We start from the raw sequence: 21620 nt of genomic DNA on the forward strand, positions 1-21620 counted from the left end.
TTTCTTAGCATAGTATTGGATTTTAACAGTTTATTCTGCGGCAATCCAAGTAAGGGACTTTTTTTCGTATCATCACTGACAGAAATTGTTCGCTACAAATTCTTGCGTTCTTCACATTAATATAATCCTGTCTTCGACACACGTATAACACATGTATCCACGTGTATTTCTTTGACAAAAACACAAATTGTCCTTTAGAAATACATGTATCCATAAATGTATCATCGGGGTGGGTAGTGATGTTTTTTACGCTTCTTGAGTTGCATTGATATTTGGTTTAGGTAACATGCGGTCTGCGGCCGGAGGTTGTGCCCCCTCTGCATTAAACATGTATTGAAGGAAACTCCTTCGATATATTTATTATATTCAATTTACAATAAATTTCATCTGTGATGAATCAGCATTGTTTTTAAACAATGATTCATAAGATATTTTATTTTTATTCAATATTATGTAATGTATACGCAGTATTATGTGTATGCAATATGTTGCTCACCGTTCCTCCCTTACCTATGTAAGGGACCTATGCATTCATTCGCGGTTGGTAGGAGGTAAAATTAACAAGGAGAATCTTTTAATAACAAGAAATGTTTTACTTCGTATGTCTAAATCAGGTTTATTGAATTGATTTCTTTAAGCTAAATTCCAGAGTTTTGTCCCTCGTCTTTCAGTATGTTGGTGTTCTTCTTTTGGCATTTTTATGCATTGAAACTATTTTACGTAAATTTTACAATTTTCATTGAAGGTAATTTTCTGATCTGCTAGCTAAAATATTTTTACCTTCAAATTAATTTACTTGCTCTGTAGAGTCATTAGGATATTTTTATAGCATGAGTGATGAAAAATGAGCAACGCCCTCGCCGGGAATCGAACCACAGACTTCTGGAATACGCGTCCAGGGTGAAGACCACTACACTACGAAGGCGTGCTAAGAAGGCATGCTAAGAAGGCAGGAGAAATATCTTATAGCTCCTTTGTAACTCTTCAAAAGACTAAACATTTTGTCTTTGCAACTATAATGACAGCAAAATTAAAATTCAGAACCCAAATTACCTCTACAATCTGAAATATTATGATGATATTCATAACGTTTATAAACAGAATACGAAATATATATTTCATCACATATGCCTACCAATTACTGATGTCATAGATAAAAGATTTCTCTAGTGCTTTTAGTTAAAACAACAGACAGTACCTTAACCGTCTCGATGCAATTGAGAAGATCAGGACATGACTATTGATCTCTAACAAATACTTCAAGTACTTCCGCTGTACAACAAATACTTCAAGTACTTCGGCTGTATCTTCAGAAATGACAAAAATATAAACATCTGATTACATATATGACTCAGATTATTCTCTATTCATTTCGGACGACAATGATGACCTTCAGTTGTAATGGTTGAAAGACAAATATTTTTTAATATCTTTGTTCTTATTTTCCACTAATATTGCAAGTTGCACCTAATTATTTCTGGGAAACGAACAGTTCAAGAAATAAACAACAGCAACTGGAATTCACAAAAGTGTTTATCTTAGTTTTTTACTCAAAAATAATACTCCTTAATGTTATTGCTCAATAAAACTAAGTTTTTATAGTTGAATTAATTTTAATAAATAAACGTTATATGCGAAATTAAATCACAATATACATGTCCTAGGATCCCTACATCAAATCTCTGACACATGAAAGCATAATATCTAATTATTAATCTTGAATAATATCAAACCATTCTTAAAATATTACGTAAGGGAAATGGTTCATTTCCTTATGAAGTAGTGAAAAAGTATGTAAAAGTATATATATTTTTTTTTAAATGGCTCACTTTTACGCAGTGGTCAGTATTTTACTGTTATAATGCTGAAGACAAATGAAAGATTCTCCAAGCATTCTTTTTTGACCTGACCTGGTTTCTTCGAAAAATGCAAACGCTATATTGCATCCATGTGCTATTTAAAAATAAACAGAAAATATGACCTAAGGGATCTCACGCTTTTACATTGCGCAAGTGAAAAAAAAATTAAATACATTTTATTTTTCGATATACCAACTTTTGTGTCTAATGAATTAACCAAAGCTCAAAGTAAAGTAAATAATCACAAATCAACTAAAAAAGGTGTTGACCATACCAACTTTCTGTCTGAAGTTGAAATTATACATTTTGAAGAGTTCGAGATCGATAAAGTGAACCTATTTTTTGCTTTCTTTTAAAATGCAGCCGAAATAATTTCCAATTTTGCGTGAGAAAAAGCCATTGCTTCGGAAACGGAACTTCGCGATTTAAATTCTACATTCAGAAACATGGTAGAAAGGCAAAAAGTTTCAGAAAGTTAAATCAAAATTTAAAAAAAAATCTTATACATTTACCATCTTTAAAGTTTTAACCAGTTTCTGAAATCCTCAACGATATTTTAAAATCGATTCTTGTTTTTAGAACATCTATTAACATGAAGATTAGAGTTACTCCTCATACTTAAGTATTTTCACACGCGTTAATAAACTTCAGCTTCAGATGTATCACACATGAAAGTATTACTGAAGCTAAATTATTAACACAGTATGTAAAAATCTCCCATATTAGAGTGATATTATTGAGCATAATTATGTAATACTTACTAAGATATTTTGCAAAAAACTGATAAAAGGGTACTCACAAACAGTAAAATCTTTTCCGCATGCATTAAACAAAACAATAAAATTGCATTAGTAAAATTATTAATCATAAATTGCCTACAAAACAATGTAGTGATCTGATACATGAATTAAAATTTTGCAGGTTTCATGCTTTTATCCGTATAAGAAGATCTCATACATAATTGAGATTTTTGAAGATGTTTTAACAAAAAAGATATTTTAAATGGCCTAAATATCCTATTTTGAGTTAATAACCAACACTTGCCTTCTGCAGCTGCAGTTAAATGTAATATTGGGACTACATAATAAAAAAATCTGATGTGTACACCACATAACTTCCTTGTACGGAATATTAAATTATACGCATTTTTTCTTGCATTTCATTTAAACTTATTGGATTTAATTAAATCTACAGCGCATAAACCACAATAGAATAAATGCATTCTTTAAAATTCACTCTAGTATTTGTTTACCATAGCGACACTCTGGCGCTAGATTCACTTAACAGTATTGTATTTCATTCATGCACAAAATTAATATCATTTAAAGAATAGAATTATCTAATCGTTGCCACATGTTCTATTCAAATACTATAATAAAGCTAGAATGGTGTATAAAAGAAATTAAGCAAACAAAACAAAAAAGAAACAGTTTTTCACAGACGATTGAGTATTTCTCATTCAATTAATTCAGTTCTCACTTCGCAAGAAGGCAAAAATACAAAAAAAACTCAAAATATCTATATTAAAAATTACGAAGTAAATCTTAAACACTTTTAAATCCTCGAAAAAATTCCAGAAAGGATTAGGCATGATTTAATTGGCAATAATAAATGAAGGCGTTATCTTTGTTGTTGCGAAGCTAAGTTTCTCTAGATTGGCAACAAATCCACTAGTCTGCTGTTTCAAATGTAAACGATCAATGGCCACCATAAAAAAAGGCTTAGCGGCACTTAAAAAACTTTAAAATTGTTGATAATTCTAAAACTATTGCATACAGATTTACTAAAGGCATAAAAACCTCAACTGGAAGATAAAAACAACATAATTCAATCATTTTTAAAGCAAAAAATGTACAATTTACAAACATATACGAGTAAAGAAACTGAGATCACTGAGCCGGGTAACAGAGTGGATATATATATAAATATATTTACATACGTTTGGTGCTGCCGATTGCAACCAAAATACGAGGTGCACATCTGCGTGTTATAACAGTCCTATATACAAAATTTCAACGTTCTGAGGCTACTCGTTTTTGAGTTATGCGAGATACGTACGTAAGTACGTACATACGTTCGTACAGACGCCACGAAAAATTCTCTTCAGAATTCATTTTAAAGCAGTTTCATAATTTTTTTGGAGGAAACGAGTCTTTTATTCTGTCCTTACGTACAGGTATCACGCAAAAACATCGTTAAATTGCATTCGATAGCGGGTCAAAATGGATAGTTTCGTTGAAATATGCTGCCTGAAACTTTTCGCGATTACAGTACTTCCTTTTTACTTCGTACAAGGAAATAAAAAAGACAGAAAGAAATTTTAGAGAACTTTCTGTTTGTAAAATTTGTTTTTCTTTCAGTTTTAAATTAAGAATAAGATAATTTTTCCTCCCTGAGTGCGGTTTTATTAAAACAAATTGATACCAAAGAATTGTTGCCAACAAATTGTTTTATCTGTAGCCAGTTTTATTTGGAGCGGCAGTCTCTTTCATTCTTTTCCAACATTAACTATATTTTTCTTTCATAAATTTAATAATAAGAGAAAAAATCTGATGTGTTCAAAACATGACTTCGTTGTAAAGAATATTTAATTACACGTACTTTTTCGTGCATTTTATCATTTAATTGAAATAAATTTACTTCGGTGATAGCGCATAAACCACAAAAGAATAAATGCGTTTTTTAAAATTCACCATATTTATTTACCATAACGACACTCTGGCGCTAGGTTCACTTAACAGTGTTATATCTCAATCAATTTATAACTCAGTATGTAAACAAATTATATCATCTGAAGAATTATTTAATCGTTGTCATATGTTCTATTCAAATACTAAACTAAATCTAAAACAATGTATAAAAGAAATTAAACAAATAAAAAATAAACAGTTTTTCACAGACAATATAGCGCTAATTACCTTATGTGCATGCATTACTCGTAAACATTCTCCTTTGTCCGAAACACGCTGATGACAGTATTTTCTGCTAAACACTTATTTCCTCGAATTTCATTAGAGCTATATTTCTCAGTCAATTAATTCAGTTCTCACTTCGCGACAAGGCAAAAATACACAAAATCCCAAAATATTTATATTAAAAATTGAAAGATATAAAAGAACATAAAACACCAAATACAGTTAAAACAATTTAAAAAATTTTTTCAATTAAAATTACGGTTTCTAGCAAGCAATTCGGCCAGCGGGCAAAACACAGATTTTTCGGTGCACAAAACTGAAAGTTTACTTTTGGTCTCACTCGGTACAAAGACACCGAAGGCGTAGAAACTGATTTAACTTGATTTGGACGCTATGCTGAGTTAATATATGGTATAATTTAATAATTTACATGATAATTCCAGAATGGATTAAGCATAAATTAATTTGCAATAATAAAAGAAGGCAATAATTTGTTGTTGCGAATCTTAGTTGCTCTAGATTGGCAACAAATCCACTATTCTGCTAAGTTTAAAATGTAAACAAATATGGCAGCTATGGGGAAAAATTAGGCTTAGCAGCACTTAAACAACTTTTAAATTGTGGATAATTCCACAATTATTGCATGCAGGTTAACTAAAGGCATAAAAACTTTAAACCAGAAGATAAAAACAACATAATGCAATCATTTTTAAAGGAAAAAGTGGATAATTTACAAATAAATAAGAATAAAGAAGCTGAGCTCACTGTGCCGAAAAACAGAGTGGATATATATATATATATATATATCCACTCTGTTACTTGGTTATATATATATTTATATACTTTTGGTGCTGCCGATTGCAACGAAAACGGGAGTAGTACATCTACAGGTTATAGCAGTCTCACATACAAAATTTCAACGTTCTGAGGCTGTTCGTTTTTGAGTTATGCGAGATGCATACATGCATAAACAACGAAAAAATCTCTTCTGAATCCATTTTAAATCAGTTTTATAATTCGATCTGAGAAAAAGAGTCCTTTATTCTGTTCTTACGTCACGCAAAAACATCGTTAAATTGCATTCAATAACGGTCAAAATGGATATTTTCCTTCACTTCGTACAAGGAAGTAAAATGTCCTCGATGCGTATTTTAGAAACACGAAAAGTATATATTGTTACGGATTTTATATTTAGTTAGCTATTTTTAGTAGAATTATAATTAAAATTGTTTTTTATACCCGTGCAATGCAGCACGAGAATTATTTTTTTAAGAGAAAGCTACGCTGAAAAAGTAAAAATACAGGAGCACGCGCATTTAACATTTAATAAATAGATATCTCGTAATTTATATGTAAATTGAATAAATGTAATTGATTACTGTGCTAGCTGTAACCGTAATTCTACTCTTTTGTTTTCCAGAATCCTTGAAAAAACCGAATTTACTAGAACCTTCTCGAGACCGATTAAAATGCTTTGAAATGCCGGAGAGAAACATGTACGAATATCTTTGAGGAAAAATCCAGCGTTTTGTTATATTTCTTGTGATAAGAATAAATTTTATTAACTTTTTATCGAAAACCACCGGTTCCAGATAAAAATGCAAATCTTGTACGGCAAATACGTAAGCGTACACGTGTGTGTAGGTGAAGCCAGCAGAAAAACAGGCTTTATAACCGTGTGGAGGGTAAGACGAAGTGTGTTTGCTAGCACACCTCGGCGAATTTCTTGGTGTTATCTTGCAGCAATCGGTTAAATTCACATCGGAACAGTAAAAATGAGTAACCACCAACGTTTAGATGAGGGAATGAGGTGGCGAATTGTGGGGAGGCTAGAGGCAGGCCAATCTCAAGTCCAGATATGCAGAGAGTTTAATTTAACGCCCAGCATCGTGTGTAACCTATGTAAACAGTTCCAGGATACTGAATCCATCGAGAGAAAGCCTGGGCAAGGTCGTCCAAGAGCCACGACGGCCAGAGAAGATCGTTATTTGTCCATTTTAACGAGACGTAACAGAGGGGCTACAGCTTCTCAGTTCTCTCGGGACCATTATGCAGCCACAGGAACCTGTCTAATAAGGGTGACTGTTTCCAAAAGACTGAATGAGTTAGGGTTGTTTGCCAGAAGGCCGGCTGTTTGCATCCCGCTCACGTCTACGGACAGGAGAATCCGATTAGCATGGTGCAGGCAGCATAGTAGTGATTGGAGTACGAAGCAATGGGCTACCGTTCTGTTCACTGACGAGTCCCGTTTTAGCCTAAACACCTATTCTCGCCGCACTTACATATGGAGAGAGCCAGGGACCCACTACCTACCCTCTGTCCGCGAAATCAAGGATTATGGCGGTGGCAGTATAGTGGTCGGGGCAGGCATCATGTTGGATGGCCGCGTCTTTGACAGAGGCTCTGTGACTGGTGTGAGGTATAGGGATGAGGTCTTGGAGCCCTATGTTCGCTTTTTTGGGGTGCAGTTGGTCCCGAGTTCATCTTACAGGCCGATAACGCGAGGCCACATAGAGCTCTTCTGGTCGACGAATCTCTCAGTGAGGATATTCGCCGGATGGATTGGGCATGTGTGGGACACTCTGGGGAGCATGTATAGGATACATGTCTGGGAGAGAGAGCATGTCTATATCTGGGCTCTCTCTATTCGGAAGCCAGGAGAGAGCATGTCTGGGACACTTTGGGGAGGGCAATTGCAACTCGCATTTACTCGCTTTTCAAACGCTGATTGGTTTCGCCAAAGAAGGAAAACATTTCAAATTTAGCGTTCGCTCAAATTTTAAGCAATTCCATGCAATAAAGTGAGAAGCTCCGCACCCCAAAGTTTGTTCTTAATTTCTCATTCCGATTCACTACAAAATTTGCATATATTTTCGGACTATTTGATTTTGTAAAACAAATATAGTTGAATTTGAAGGCAAAATAAAAGAATAACATTTTAATTATTATTGAAGAAGTCCAACAACAAGAATCAGCGTAATATTTGTTCATTTTGCAGGACTAGTTTGGATGGTTTAACTACAGAACCATCTTCCTTTGTGCACCATATCTTATCACCATAACTTATCTCTTTTATTTGTACTTAGGCAGCTGAGGAAGGTGGTTAATCGAAACTAGTTCTGCAAAATTTACAAAATTACTGATTCTTCTTATTTGACTTCTCCAATAATCATTATTCGACGCGTTATTTTAACCTAAATAACATTTTGATATAAAAGTAATCAAATGAAAATCTTATAAAAAAGAAAGAAGTAAGATTGTTTTCTTTTTCATTTTCAATGATCAGACACAAACTATGGCAGGAGTGAAGTGGCAAATCAGGGTTAATCTAAAAGTGCTAGATATCTGAGGGCATTCAGTAAAATCTTGATATCGGATACCTATAAATGTATCAAAGTTTTGGATACAAGCATGTACTGAGAACTTAAGCACCATAAATCTTGTCATAGATATCAATACTCGAAGAACCAGTAAAAAAGTACACTTATCGGAAAATATTAGTCGTGAAAAGGATCATTCTCGACAATGTATTTTCAGAACTGTAGAAGCGATAGCCAGCATAACGAAATTTATTGAAAGGTTCATTTTGTCTGCGGATTCATACAAGTACCTACACATGCTTAATAACATCTGCGCAGAACCTCAACCAAATGTTATAATGCTTACATTTGTGTTAATTTTAAAAATAAAAATTAAAAATAAATAAAAAATATTTTCAAAGAGGAAATGGCACAGGTCTGTATTTTTTTAGGACCATTGTTAAATAGAAATCTATATTGTTCCTTTTTAAGTTACTTTACAGCTTCAAGTTTTAAACTAATAACAAACAATTAAACAACTTAACAATTAAATAACTTAATAGTATTCACATATACAATAAGACGAACAGAAATTTCAATACCTTGCAAATTTAACTATTTAGTTCTCTTTACTACACTTTTTAAAAACATTTTTGTTTCTATGAATGCGGAAAAACACTCGAAATTTATCTGCCTAAGGAGAAGAATATCTGCATGGAAGACTTTTCGAAGGAAACTTGTTCAGTCATGTACACATGGGGAAAACCAAAATGAATTGTACTCGAAGAAGACGAGAATAACTAATACTTTATTACTGAAAATGCTTCAGTTAGCCTTTATTTCTTGTACATGTTTTCGCCGTTTTCAGACCAAAAGGTAAGAATCTTCAGAGTAATTCGAGAGTTGCTTACTGTTACTGAGAGTGAGCTGTAATTTGTTTTCGAAATTGATTCATCTTAGTACGTGAGGTGTCCGGATAAAACGAGCGTCTTGTAGTACAATATACATATTTCCCCCATCTGAAAAAAAAAAGAAAAGACATTTTTAAAATTCTAAATTTAATTTTTCGTAGGCTTTCATTTAACAGGCGAAGAAAAGCGTCCTAAAATCAGTGTACTAACAGTAAATCGTAAGTCTTAATTTTAAATTAATTAAGCAGTTTCTATTTTAAATTTACCACTTTGTTTTTTTCTTCCCCTCAACAACTCAGAAGATGTAATTTAAAAAAGAGGAAAAAAAGAAAGAAAATTTAAGCAATAGACGATAGTATAGAAGTTGGTAGATAAATCTAACAAGATAACTCTGCGCCACTACATCTAAGCTGGAAGTAGTGATTGAAGTTGCTTGCAGAGCAAAAACATTTGCTGTTAATATTGTTGTTACTTTTAACTGATGCCGTGAATCTCAGATCTTGGAGTACAACATACGCATAGTTTTTATGTTTTAGCAAATAAAAACTAATGAAAATAATTTAGTATTATTTTCATTAGTTTTAAATTTTGCAATAAAAATTGCAATTTTTAGTTTTTAATAATAGAAAATAACCGCTTTATTACATATATTAAAAAAAAAAAAAAAAAAAAAAAAAAAAAAAAAAAAAAAAAAAAAAGGAAATACTTTCTCATATATAAATGATGCTCATAAGTAAATTAAATATAAAGATTCCGAATTTTATGCGACATAATTTCTTGGGCGTTAAACCAACATGTAATCGTGTATATGTTACCTTCCAATTTAATTGAAAATAAAGCACACTATTACGTCTAATGAAGCCATTTTATTATATTAATAAAACTAATAAAAGCACGTATGTAATCGGTCTCTTTTTCCATCTGGTTTATTTTTTATATAGATTGATTACTGGTCAAGTTAGCCTTCAACCGGAGTGTTAGCTGTATGGAGTTTTGATTCCAACTCATCGGAAGAAACTAGGGAAGTGGCAGTTAGATGAGTTCGTTTGGACTGTCCACATATAGTTCGTAAACATGTTAATGATGACAGGAAATCGTGGTTTACAGAAGATTTGAGCACACGCATCACTTTAAGCAATCATGAAAGGACAAAACTGTATAGCGTTGTATAAAAAAAAAGGAAATTTCAGCTAATCTGTAAGTTAATATGAGAAGCCATAATATATATGGGCCGCCGCTAAATAAATAAACAAACTGAAAATATAGATATCAATACAGAACCATATGAAAAGCTGAAAGTGAATATATCAATTAAAAATATACAAATCAGTACGACGCTGAATATGGGTAACAGCGTTGAATGCAGAGGGAAGAGAGGAAAGTGTGCCGCTGTACTTTTATTGTTGTAGGATACTTACGTTGTGGACGTGTTTCAGGCAGACTGCATGTGGCCTCATGTGGCTGAGTAGGCAATCGCACAGTGTGTAATGACTGAGCCAATTTTATTTTGTTCAGATCTGTTACTATAAATGTTAGCTGCCCACACTGACCAGTTTGTAGAAGCTGGCTTTTAAGGTGGTACCTTGAGCAGTCAAATGCGTAGTAGTCCACCGTACGTTCCCTGCCGCATACACAGAGATCTATGTTGCTGCGCCAGAAGTGGTATACATATGCTGGGAATAGACCGTGTCCAGCGAAGTACTGTGTTAGAGAAAAGGAGCTACTGTATAACTATGTTGCCACATTGAAAAGAAAAGGAACGTTCTGCATCCCGTGGTGGCTGTAAGCCATCTGTCCTGCTACCTTTTGAGCAAGCGCTCCTGAGTGATCCGTTTACGATCGGAACGAGAATTGAAATCACTACATCTTCGACATTGTTATTGACTGTAATGCAGTTGTTATTGACTGTAATGCAGTACAGTTAATGCGAAATTCTGTAATCAAAATACATAGCAGAAAAATAAAAGCTTTCTGTTAATTATGTTAATGATATACAGTAAAATGTGATTAATCTTCAAAGAATGTCAACATTGTTTGTAAATAGCAAGAAAAACGTAGCAAAGAAACACAGCGGATTAACAGCAAATATGCTATTAATAAGCTATATAGTAAATATGCTATATATGTTTGTTGTAAATAACAAGGAAATCACAGCAAAGAAACACAGCGGTGGAGTAACAAATATGATATTAATAAGCTATATAGCAAATATGCGTCCACCAGCGGCCGAGCGGTAAAAGTCGCTGAACACTGGTAGTTATGTTCGAGGTTCGAATCCTGCGAACGGTCTGTCAGCATAGGCGTTTTCGTGGTTTTCCCCATGTGTAACGTGTATATACGAGCCAGTTTCCCTTAGAAAATCCTCCACGAAGGCATCCCTCCCCTTAGGTAGATACCCTTCAAGGCTTTGCGATAATCGCATAAATCAAACCAAACCAATGGCAAATATGCTATAAATATTTCTAAATAACAAGGAAATCGTAGCAAAGAAACGCAGCGAATGAATAGCAAATACGCTACTACTAATAATCTAGATGCCAGTGAAAAATTCCACAGCATTATTAAGAAGTGCATCTGTTATTTTTAATCGATTCACTCTGCTGTAGTGTCATGCAGATACTACAATAACTTAGAAGAAAGCTAATAAGAAAATCTGAAGTTCCGATTATTGCCAACAGTTTCAAATTTTGTCTGGATCAAATCATCACTAGCAGTTTTTCCACCCACGCAGTGTAAAATAGGGCATCCTCTGGGTTTTAGTAAATAAGTTACCAAAAATAACTGTTAAAGAATTTTTATACTTTAAATTCATGAAACAAAATTGTTATCTGTATTAGAAATGAGAAGTAGCAAAGAATTTCAGTAACTCTTGTTTCTAGCTGATGTTTATAGTAGGCAAAGGAAAGTAAAAGCATTAAAACAGATGGAAAAAAAAAAGAATTTATAGTCATTTTACGACCCATAAATACTTGAAAGCATATGATCTGGAATAAACTGTAACTGGGAATAATATATCTAGAATAAAGGAGTAGCGGCGAGAAATTAATGAGCTATATTTAACAAAATTCAAGAAGTTTATCTTCGAATAACTTATTTATGGTTATATTCATAATTTTCAGTGCTGTGATTCTAACAAAATATGCAAAGTTTTTGCTAGTGATAAGTTGCTTGTCGTACAATTATTCATCGAAAATTAAATCGTTTTGAAATGTATTAATTCTGTATTTTGGTGTAGCTCTAAACAATATTAAGTTAATAAAACTGCAGAGTTTTTTATTGTATTCCAAAACGATCTCCTGTGGCTCTCTTAGATCTAAACTAGGGGTCTTCAACCTTTCACGCACGAGGGCCACATCAATAAATCCACAAAGATATGCGCGCCACATGTCTGTCGAAAAAATAGCGTAGTCAGAAAATAAATATAAAAAAGGGAGATTTGTTTTGCAAGACTACAATTGATCCTAAGCGAAAAGATGGTATAACAGATTTGTATATATATAGATATGCATTGATTCCAAAGAGTCAAATGGAAATCGAAATAAAGTGTTTTGCAACTTTTTTAACTATTAAAAAAAGTACAAAGATGATTGTACAGAACGATGTTACAAAATGCATTTACAATAAAAAAAAAGTAAAAACCTAGCTTACTGGCGGAAGATGTAAGTTACTTTAATTTTAATGTGAAATTTGATATTGCTTTTGCTTGATGAAAACTTCAATATCCGGTTTGATCTCTGTTGTTGCAATTCGTAAAGTTTCGTCCAAATTTCTGTTAGCTGTGTTCTGGTTTTCGATTTTAGGATTTTCATGCTACTAAAAAGCTGTTCACATATGTAGGTACTGCCAAAAATAGAAGACATGAAGAGTGCATGTTTACGAATTCCTGGATACTTGTCTTCGGTCACGTACTTCAAATAAAAATCAATTAATGTGGGATTTTCAAGAAACTTGCATTTTACTGCAGAGTAACACTGTAAATCTGTAAATTATAATTGAAGTTCAGGTGGAACGCTTCCAACGTCTACTGAACATGACGAGGAGAACACTCTGATAAAAATTTCATTTTCACGAATATCGGAAAATCTACTTTTGAATTCCTCTTTCAAATTTGAAATGCATTGTACATAATTAATTGAATTACATGTTTTAGAGTTCTTCACATACTCCATCAGTTTCGGAAAGTTAGTAAAATTCTTATTTAGCAACTGACTTTCCCACTGAATTAATTTCGTCTCAAAAGATTCCACAAAGTAATAAAGTAAGCGGTAGTTCAAATCATTGAGATGACCTGTAACATCGACAAGAAATGCGAAGACTCTCAACCATTTCTCCTCACAGAACCATTGAATAGATTTCCCTCTAAATTCCATGAATTGTTGAACTTCGCTCTTCAAAGACAAAAGGCGCTGAAGCGTCTTTTCTCTGCTCAACCAACGAACTTCCTCATAATACACAATATCAACATATTCAGCTTCCAAATTACTCAAGAACTGTTGAAATTGCCTGTGATTAAGTCCTTTAGACAGAATGAAATTAACCACTTTTACAACAACATTCATCACATGTTCAAAGTTTGAGAAGGACTTTTGCACAAATTTTCTTGGTGGATGATGCGGTGGAAAGTCATCACAGTATTATCTCCACTTGTCTTCACATCAGATTTGTGTAATGTTATTGTGTAATGCTATTTTTTTTCCAGTCATATATTTAGCACCATTCGTGGCATAGCAGATATATTACTGAATTCTAACTCACATTTATCCAAAGTTTAGATCAGACTCGAATACAAATCTATTCCTCGTGTTGTACCTTTAAGTGCAACGACACTGGCTAATTCCTCTACAATTATGAAGTCTATCAACGCCGCGAATAAAAATGGCTACTTCTGTAGTATCTGTTGCATATTTTGAGTCATCCATTGCTACAGAATAAAACTCAGATTTTTTGCATTTGAATTTCAATTTACTGAATATATCTGTTGCGAGATCCTGTATGCGTCTCACTACTGTCACACCGGGCAAGATAATATTTGATGTGACTTGAGCCTGTGATGGAGAAAGCACATCAACTGCATTCTGAAGACATTCTTTTACAAATTCTCCATCAACAAAGCTTATCACTTCTTTATCCACGCTTAGCAATTTTCTCTGCTACCATGTAACTAACACGAACACTATTTTCAGATACTTTATTCGCTATGGTGAAGATAGACTGCTGAAAATTTAGTTTTGATTATAATTCACTCACTTTATCACTTCGAAAATGACCGAAGAATATTTCTCACTGTGCTTAGTACCATAATGTCCCTTAATATTGTATTCGTTCATCACAGCTATACTGTCGTTGCAAATAAGGAAAACTGACTTACCCTTATGTACAACAAAAAATCTGACCGCTTTTCTTGAAAAAAATCGCATTTTCCCTTCAACTTTTCTTTTTTTGTTATCACGACTTGCCATTATGTACTCATTCAAAGACCATAAATACTTCTGAATTTTAGAATGTGGAATGAGCGTGAGTAAAATAGCTTAAAATCAACTGTAGAAAATCTGTTTATTATCAAATCTTGACTTGTGTCGAATGGAAGAGAGCGACAGCGCGTTTTTACTCTGCATCAGATAAAAGAATGTCTGGAACAACAAAAGGATGATAAGAAGAATCGCGATGGTAGAATGGGATATTTCACTTAGCCGCCATCAGTCGGCGAAGAAAGATGTAATGAATTAAAATAGACAAGCAATGTGAAAAAAAGTTGGGTCAGTAAGGTAGTAATATCTTCAAATATTTAACAAAAAATGTTAGGTAAGAATATCCGAAGGATATTTGTTTGTTTCTATAGGAAAAGGTGAGCATCGCAAAGAACTGATACAACTGTTTGGATGTAATAGTACAGAAAGGAAAAAAATTGTTGCAAGTTTTTTTTATATACTTTGTATAGTATCAATTTGAAGATCTCTGTGAATATATGAATTTGGGATGAACCAGGGTGCATTAATAATTTCATGAAGAATTTTATTTTGAATAACTTGGATCTTTTTTATGTGGGCTTTAGCGGTGTATCCCCATACTGGACTGGCGTAAAGTAGGTCTAAGGATGGACTTCTATAAAACAAGTTTATTTTTGGTAGTCAGATTGCTATGTCTGCCGAGGAGAGGACGCATAGTAGCTATATCACCAAATCAAACAGGATGTTTACGATCACCGTTCCCTTTGACTTTGATTCCAACATTAGGAGAAATAGAATTCTGTTAGTTTGTTCCCTTTACCTTCTATAGTAGCGGCACGCTCAAGGTAACCTTTGCTGAAGTATTGACGAAAGATTGACATCTGTTGCAAACCTGTTACAGATAAGAATTTACCCTTCTTATGGTATTGAGATTTTATACGTAGTCAATTTTTTATTTTTAAAATTACATAAGACAAAGTGAAATTTTTGAAAAATTCGTCATTTTCAGGAAATATTGTCTCAAATAATATCAGGCATGTCCATAAAATGTTTTAAATATTAAGAATAAGAGAAAAAAGTTTTTTTAAGACAAAAAGCTAACAAGGCAATTTTTCTTGAAATCAAAATTTGTTAAAATTCTTCAATTTTTCTCCAAATTTAAATGTAGGGCCGCTAAAACGCCTTCATTGGGCCACAAGTGGAAGGCCCCCAATCTAAACCACCGGGATTCTATAACTGCCCACAAACTCCTCGAGTGTAACAGCTATTATATGCCATTGGCGATAAGTTTTTATTTAAAATTTTAATAAATGTGGCTTCAGATATTTTAAAACGCCACGCCAATGCTGTAACTGTCATAAAGTAACATCATGTTCTTAAAAATAAATTGAGTTTATTAAAACTTAAATTGCTAAATTTAATTCGTCTAAGACATACAATGAGATAATATTAATAGACATACGAGAAGGATAACAAAAGAAAATAATTTTGGTCGTATAGATTGTCATTATGCAGTTTCCTGCATTTTCTAACATATCTTCTTTCATTCATTAGCTCCTACTATAAATAAACTAATCAATTCTCGAGGCAGAAAGGACTGTGACATTCTTCCGGTTGGCAAATGGATATTGTGTATTGCTTTCCTCGATGAGAATAAGAGCGATGTAATTTGCGACCAATGGAAATAGATCATGCTTCCTACAGAGGGAGATAACAATGTAGTACGTTTGTACAGATCATCAAACAAATTTATTTGAAAGAAGGAAATAGAGCAGCATAAAGAAAAAACGCGTTCATCAGGGGGGGTACCATTTACTTAAGTGAACTATTGTTGTTTGCGGCGCAAAATCTTAACCCCGGTATAGCTTTATGCAAATTTTTAAAAGAAAAAATTTTTGCAAAGGAAAATCTTAATATATATTTTTGTAAATTATACTACTACATACACTACTCAAAAGTGCAACAGAAATTGTTACACTTATCAGTGACAATATCATAGTTAATATAGTATATCTGCCGGTTAAAGAAAGCTGTTTCACTGCTATTTGTAAATAATACCTTCACATAATGACAAGGAAATGACAAAATCAGGTTAATTATCCTAACATAACTAGAGTGGCCATCAGTAGCCACAGTAGAGCGCATGATTTATAATTTTTAGAAATATTTAAAACTTTTTTAACTTTTTCACAAATTCTCACTGTTTATATAGCAGACGTCTATGCGCAATGGCAAAAGATTTATTTGATTGTATTGCAGAAGCGGCTGACTCTACAGTTTAATGAAACAGTGATGGTTATCTCTTTCAACAACATAATTAACAGGCTACTTACAATGTAAATCATTTGCAGAAATATATCATTCAAAATTTGTCACAAACGTAAAGACTATTGCAAGAGTATCTCATCAAAGATTACCACAATGGCATGTGACAAGGAAATGACGCTTTGACGCGGCTGCCACTCCCATCTTCGGATTTAATCCCATGTGACATTTTTCCCCCAGGATACTATCTTCGTGACTTCACTATCCGCTGACCTCCAGCGTCTTCCCAACCCCATGATCGATGACTGAAGTCGGCCCACAACGTGCTGGGACGGGTATGGGTTTACTTTATTTGACTAAGGCATAGTGCTCGAGGGCTATCTGTCTGAATTAGAAAGGCTTTCGTAGAGCACTTTTTAAGGAAAATTTACTCATACCTACATAACATGTAAAGAAAACCAACGCCTATACATCCACCCCTTCATCTGAAAGCAAATCCACATCGACTTTGTGTTCAGCGACTTTACCTCTTGCCTACTGATGTCATGCGTATGGGGCAGAATATATTCTTATATGAGTATCTGTCATTATTAACATAGTTAAATATACCGAATATTTAAAAAATATGAACAAGAAAGCTTGATGAGTTTGCTTCAATTTTCGTAAAATAAAATTTGGTAGCCGTTGCGTAATTTATTTATGAATTAAAAAAATATTTCACAAGATTACGAATAAACGTTCATATATATATATGTAAGATAAAAATGTATGAATCAGAATTATAACATAACTATAAGCATTAATTCTTCCTCTCTATTCTAAAATCGTAATAACTTATCTGCATTGCGTCATTCAGATTAATCATGCGATCTTACGTAACCGTTAATACCAGATGCCTCTTGACAACCAATCACTGAATTGTAAACCAAAACTTTTCTCTTCGCGTGCTTCCATCTTTCATAACGACGCACTTCAGCTTTTGCCCTCTACTCTGCTAAGATGTAATTTCGCTGGCTTGCTTTCCTTCTCAATTATATCAAAAATGCAATGTTCTTGAATAGGCATAACTAGAATGCCAAGGTGATTGTGGCCACAAATATCAGTTGCAAATAAAAATGGAATTAAAACTGCCTCGACTGCCAAGTTCTTTAGATGTTACCAAGTTAGCATACTACGCAATCAAAATCTTCTTCAATATGGGTCTAATCACGCATCTACACTGCTCCGTCTTTTTTCCTTTGCTTTTATTATTAATATTAAGCCGGTAAGGATAGTTTCCTGCAGCCTGAAACCTCAATGGAAAATTTAGTTCTGCTCTTCAAATCATCGTTTTGTGATAAATCCAAGATAATGTGAAAGAAGTGAATCATCAAATTTGTTTTTTCAGTGTTTAAAAAATAACAGATCATTCTTCTGCTGTGGTGCAAGTGCTTCAAAAAAAAAAAAAATAATAATAATCACGCGTAGTGTTTACAGATTGAAAGTGATCTCTCGATAAATTGAGAAGTTCGAATGCCTAGTGAAAAGGAAATCATCAGTGAATTACCGTTTAGGAATTAAGCATTACAGCGGGTTCAAGATCGATCTGAGTTAGTGTTCGCAAATATGTTCGACAGAAAATTATTTGCATTTCCGCTTTTTCAACAGCTCAAAAATTATTACATTCTTGTGAATCTAGCTCAGGAACTAAATTATTTAATGTGCTGCGGATACTATAGTTTTCATTTCAACTTTGGTTAAAATTTCTGCAATTTGTTTTGAGAAAATCTGAAATTCTTGTTCATTAATTTTTCTAATTTTTCATAATTATGTGTGAGCGAATTAAGTAATTAATTTTAAGCTATTTAAATTATTCATAGGGAAGGATATTAAGATAAGTTTTTATGTTTTTGAAATTTTGTTGAGAAATTTGAATACGAATTTTATAATTATTCTAAAAATGAAGTAGGTGTAAAAAATGAGTGAAATTAGTACAGATAAGTAATATGAAATTATGGTAAATGCATGTTAAGATTTATGGGTTATTGTGTGTTAAGCATAGTATGATGAGGGTGTACTGGTTCCTTCAACAGAGGCCTGTAATTACCTCTGTACAGTTGTTCCTTTTACCCTCTTCATGCAAGATAATGTTGGAGGCTCTCATTTTATGAATGCATGTAAATTTTTTATTATATTGTTGCGTGCGTACGGGTTCGTTATGAAATGAATGCACAAGTCCGATGAAAAATGAACAAAAATTTATTATTGTCACAACAAAAATGCTTAAATTTTCTCAAATTATCATGCAGTATTACAATATCTCGCAGTAGTTATCTTTTAACTACTCAAATGTCCAATAGAACGTAATTCAAAACAGCTAAAGAACGCTAATCCGCGAATTCGCTACAATCAACAAGAGCAGTTTTCTTAACAACAACAAACTAAGCAACTACTCCAAACTGAGATGTTTTCCTCCTTTTATAAGATTTTAAAATCACGCGCTAGAATTTTCCAGTACTTTCTCGAAATCAAAAAGAGATATTTATTTATTTAATGCACGCGCTCTTGTATTTTCAATTTTCCGGCTTAGCTTTCTTTTAATATTCGTCACGCGCTGCACTGTGCGAGAAATAAAACCAATCAATTTATAATTGAACTAATATTAGCTTTTTAAATACCAAATTCGTAACACTGCCCCCTTCCCAAGGACTGCACGTCCCGGGCAGTACAATCCCTGGACAGGAAGCTAAATTTACAACTGTGGCATAAATGCATTAATAAGCATTACATTACAATAATAAACAACATGAACAATAAATGCAATACATAAAACAAATCAAATGCTATCAAATTCAAATCAAATACTAAATGCAAATCAAATACTAAATACAAATCAAATCAAAGACACATTTAAAAACAAAATGGACTATGGTCTTATACTATTTACAATTATTTACATTATGTACTATGGCCATAGTAATGTGCTAACCTGTCGTAATGAACGACTTTAGGTTTAGAGTTCGAAGACTTACGAATCCGAACCACGACGTCATTCAGCCTGTTTAGGACTGTGTACGGGCCATCCCAAGGTGACTGTAATTTCGGACAAAATCCTTTCCGTCGAGTCGGATTCCACAACCACACCTTGTCTCCTTCGTGGAATTGATGTTCAGTAGCTCTTGTGTCGTATCGGGTCTTCATCTTCTCCGTCGCCAAGTTGACTCGCTCTCGTGCAAAGTTGTGCATCACTTCAAACCGGGCCTGGAGATCTTGAATATATTCCTCAGACGATGAAGGAGCATCCGGAGGGCGGCCAAACAATAGATCACAAGGCAGACGAAGATCACGACCGAAGAGCATTTGTGATGGAGAATAGCCGGTAGTCTCGTGGACAGCACTGCGGTAAGCCAGTAAAAAGAGTGGTAATTTCTTGTCCCAGTCCTGTTGGTTTCTGGAAACCACTAATGAGAGGTTATTAAGGATGGTTCGATTGAACCTCTCTACCATGCCGTCCGACTGGGGATGCAATGGCGTCGTTTGAGTTTTGTCAATGCCGAGTAGTTTGCATAGTTCTTTGATTACTGCCGAGGCAAAATTCCTTCCCTGATCGGAATGTAACTGAAGAGGCACTCCGAACCTGGAAATCCAGTGCTGTATCATTACCTCAGCTACTGTGACAGCCTCTTGATCAGGAATAGGGTACGCTTCAGGCCACTTGGTGAAGTAATCAATGACAACGAGTATGTATTTGTTGCCATCAGCAGTTCGTGGCAGAGGTCCTAAGATGTCAAAGGCGATACGTTCAAAAGGCGCCCCTACGTTGTAACGTTGCAGCTTGCCTCGGCTGCGTCCCTTCGGTTCTTTCCGACCTGCACAGGCATCGCAGGATCGGCACCACTTTTGCACGTCATCCTTTGCATTATTCCAGTAAAAGCGCTCACGAACTCCCTGTAAGGTCTTCATTATTCCAAAGTGACCTCCCGTAGGGCTGTTATGTAGTTCTTTAAGGACATCAGGAATGCGGGATCTTGGAAGTATCAGATGCCATCGGAACGTCTTCCCATCATCCGATTCAAATTTCCGGTATAAGACGCCGTTTCGAATGTGAAGTGAATCCCAGAGTGCCCAATACTGTTTGGTTGTAGGACTACAGATAGAAATGTCCTGCCAGGTAGGTTTTCTGGTTGATGACTCCATTAAATCAATTATCGGTTTAATGTCGCGGTCTTCCAGCTGGTCTTTCCTGACTTCATCATCACTCCACGGTTCTCGATCAGCCGATGTTGATGTTGTAATTTGTCTTGCGACCGGAGTCAGCAGCTCGTATTTCCCTTCCACCCTGGAACAATATCGGCAGCTTTCTTGGCAAGGTCTTCTAGACAGGGCGTCGGCGTTTCCGTGTGATGATCCCTTACGATGACGGATAGTGATGTCATATTCTTGGAGTCTCTGTATCAACCTGGCTATTTGACCCTCAGGATTCTTGAAATTTAAAAGCCAGGTCAATGATGCATGATCGGTGCGGAGCAGGAATTTTCTGCCATATAGATAGTGATGGAACTGTTCTACGGCTTTGACTATGGCGAGCAACTCTTTCCTGGTGACACAATAATTCCTCTCCGGTTTAGACAGGCACTTGCCCAGTACGTCACTACACGTTCTTGGCCGTCTATTTCTTGGGACAAAACAGCACAGACACTTTCATTGCTCGCGTCGGTGTCAAGAATAAATGGTCGGTCGAGCTGAGGATACGTCAGGATTGGAGCAGATGTTAAAGCCTCCTTTAAGTTGTTAAATGCATCCTCGCATTCTTTTGTCCACAAGAATCTTTGCTTGCTCTCTGTCAGCTTGTGAAGGGGTCTTGCGATGGAAGAAAAGTCCTTCACGAATCTCCTATAGTAGGTGCAAAGCCCTAGGAAGCTTCTCAGCTTATGGACATTTTCAG

The 21620-nt window shown here is 34.4% G+C and overlaps 1 protein-coding gene across 1 annotated transcript in view; it reads right to left on the reverse strand.

Moving 5' to 3' along the window:
* Positions 1-8877: 8877 nt before the first annotated feature.
* The window catches only part of LOC118183018 (dynein light chain roadblock-type 1-like), a 54229-nt gene continuing 41486 nt past the window's right edge, over positions 8878-21620 (reverse strand). Inside the window, exon 4 of the mRNA XM_035352417.2 lies at positions 8878-9092. Within this exon, the coding sequence (XP_035208308.1) occupies positions 9025-9092 (68 nt within the window). The 3' untranslated portion in view covers positions 8878-9024. The remainder of the gene's footprint in view (positions 9093-21620) is intronic.

The sequence above is a fragment of the Stegodyphus dumicola genome, chromosome 9 (assembly GCF_044657685.1).
Source record: "Stegodyphus dumicola isolate Sdum_Otavi_A_Nest chromosome 9, ASM4465768v1".
Taxonomy (NCBI): Eukaryota; Metazoa; Arthropoda; class Arachnida; order Araneae; family Eresidae; genus Stegodyphus; species Stegodyphus dumicola.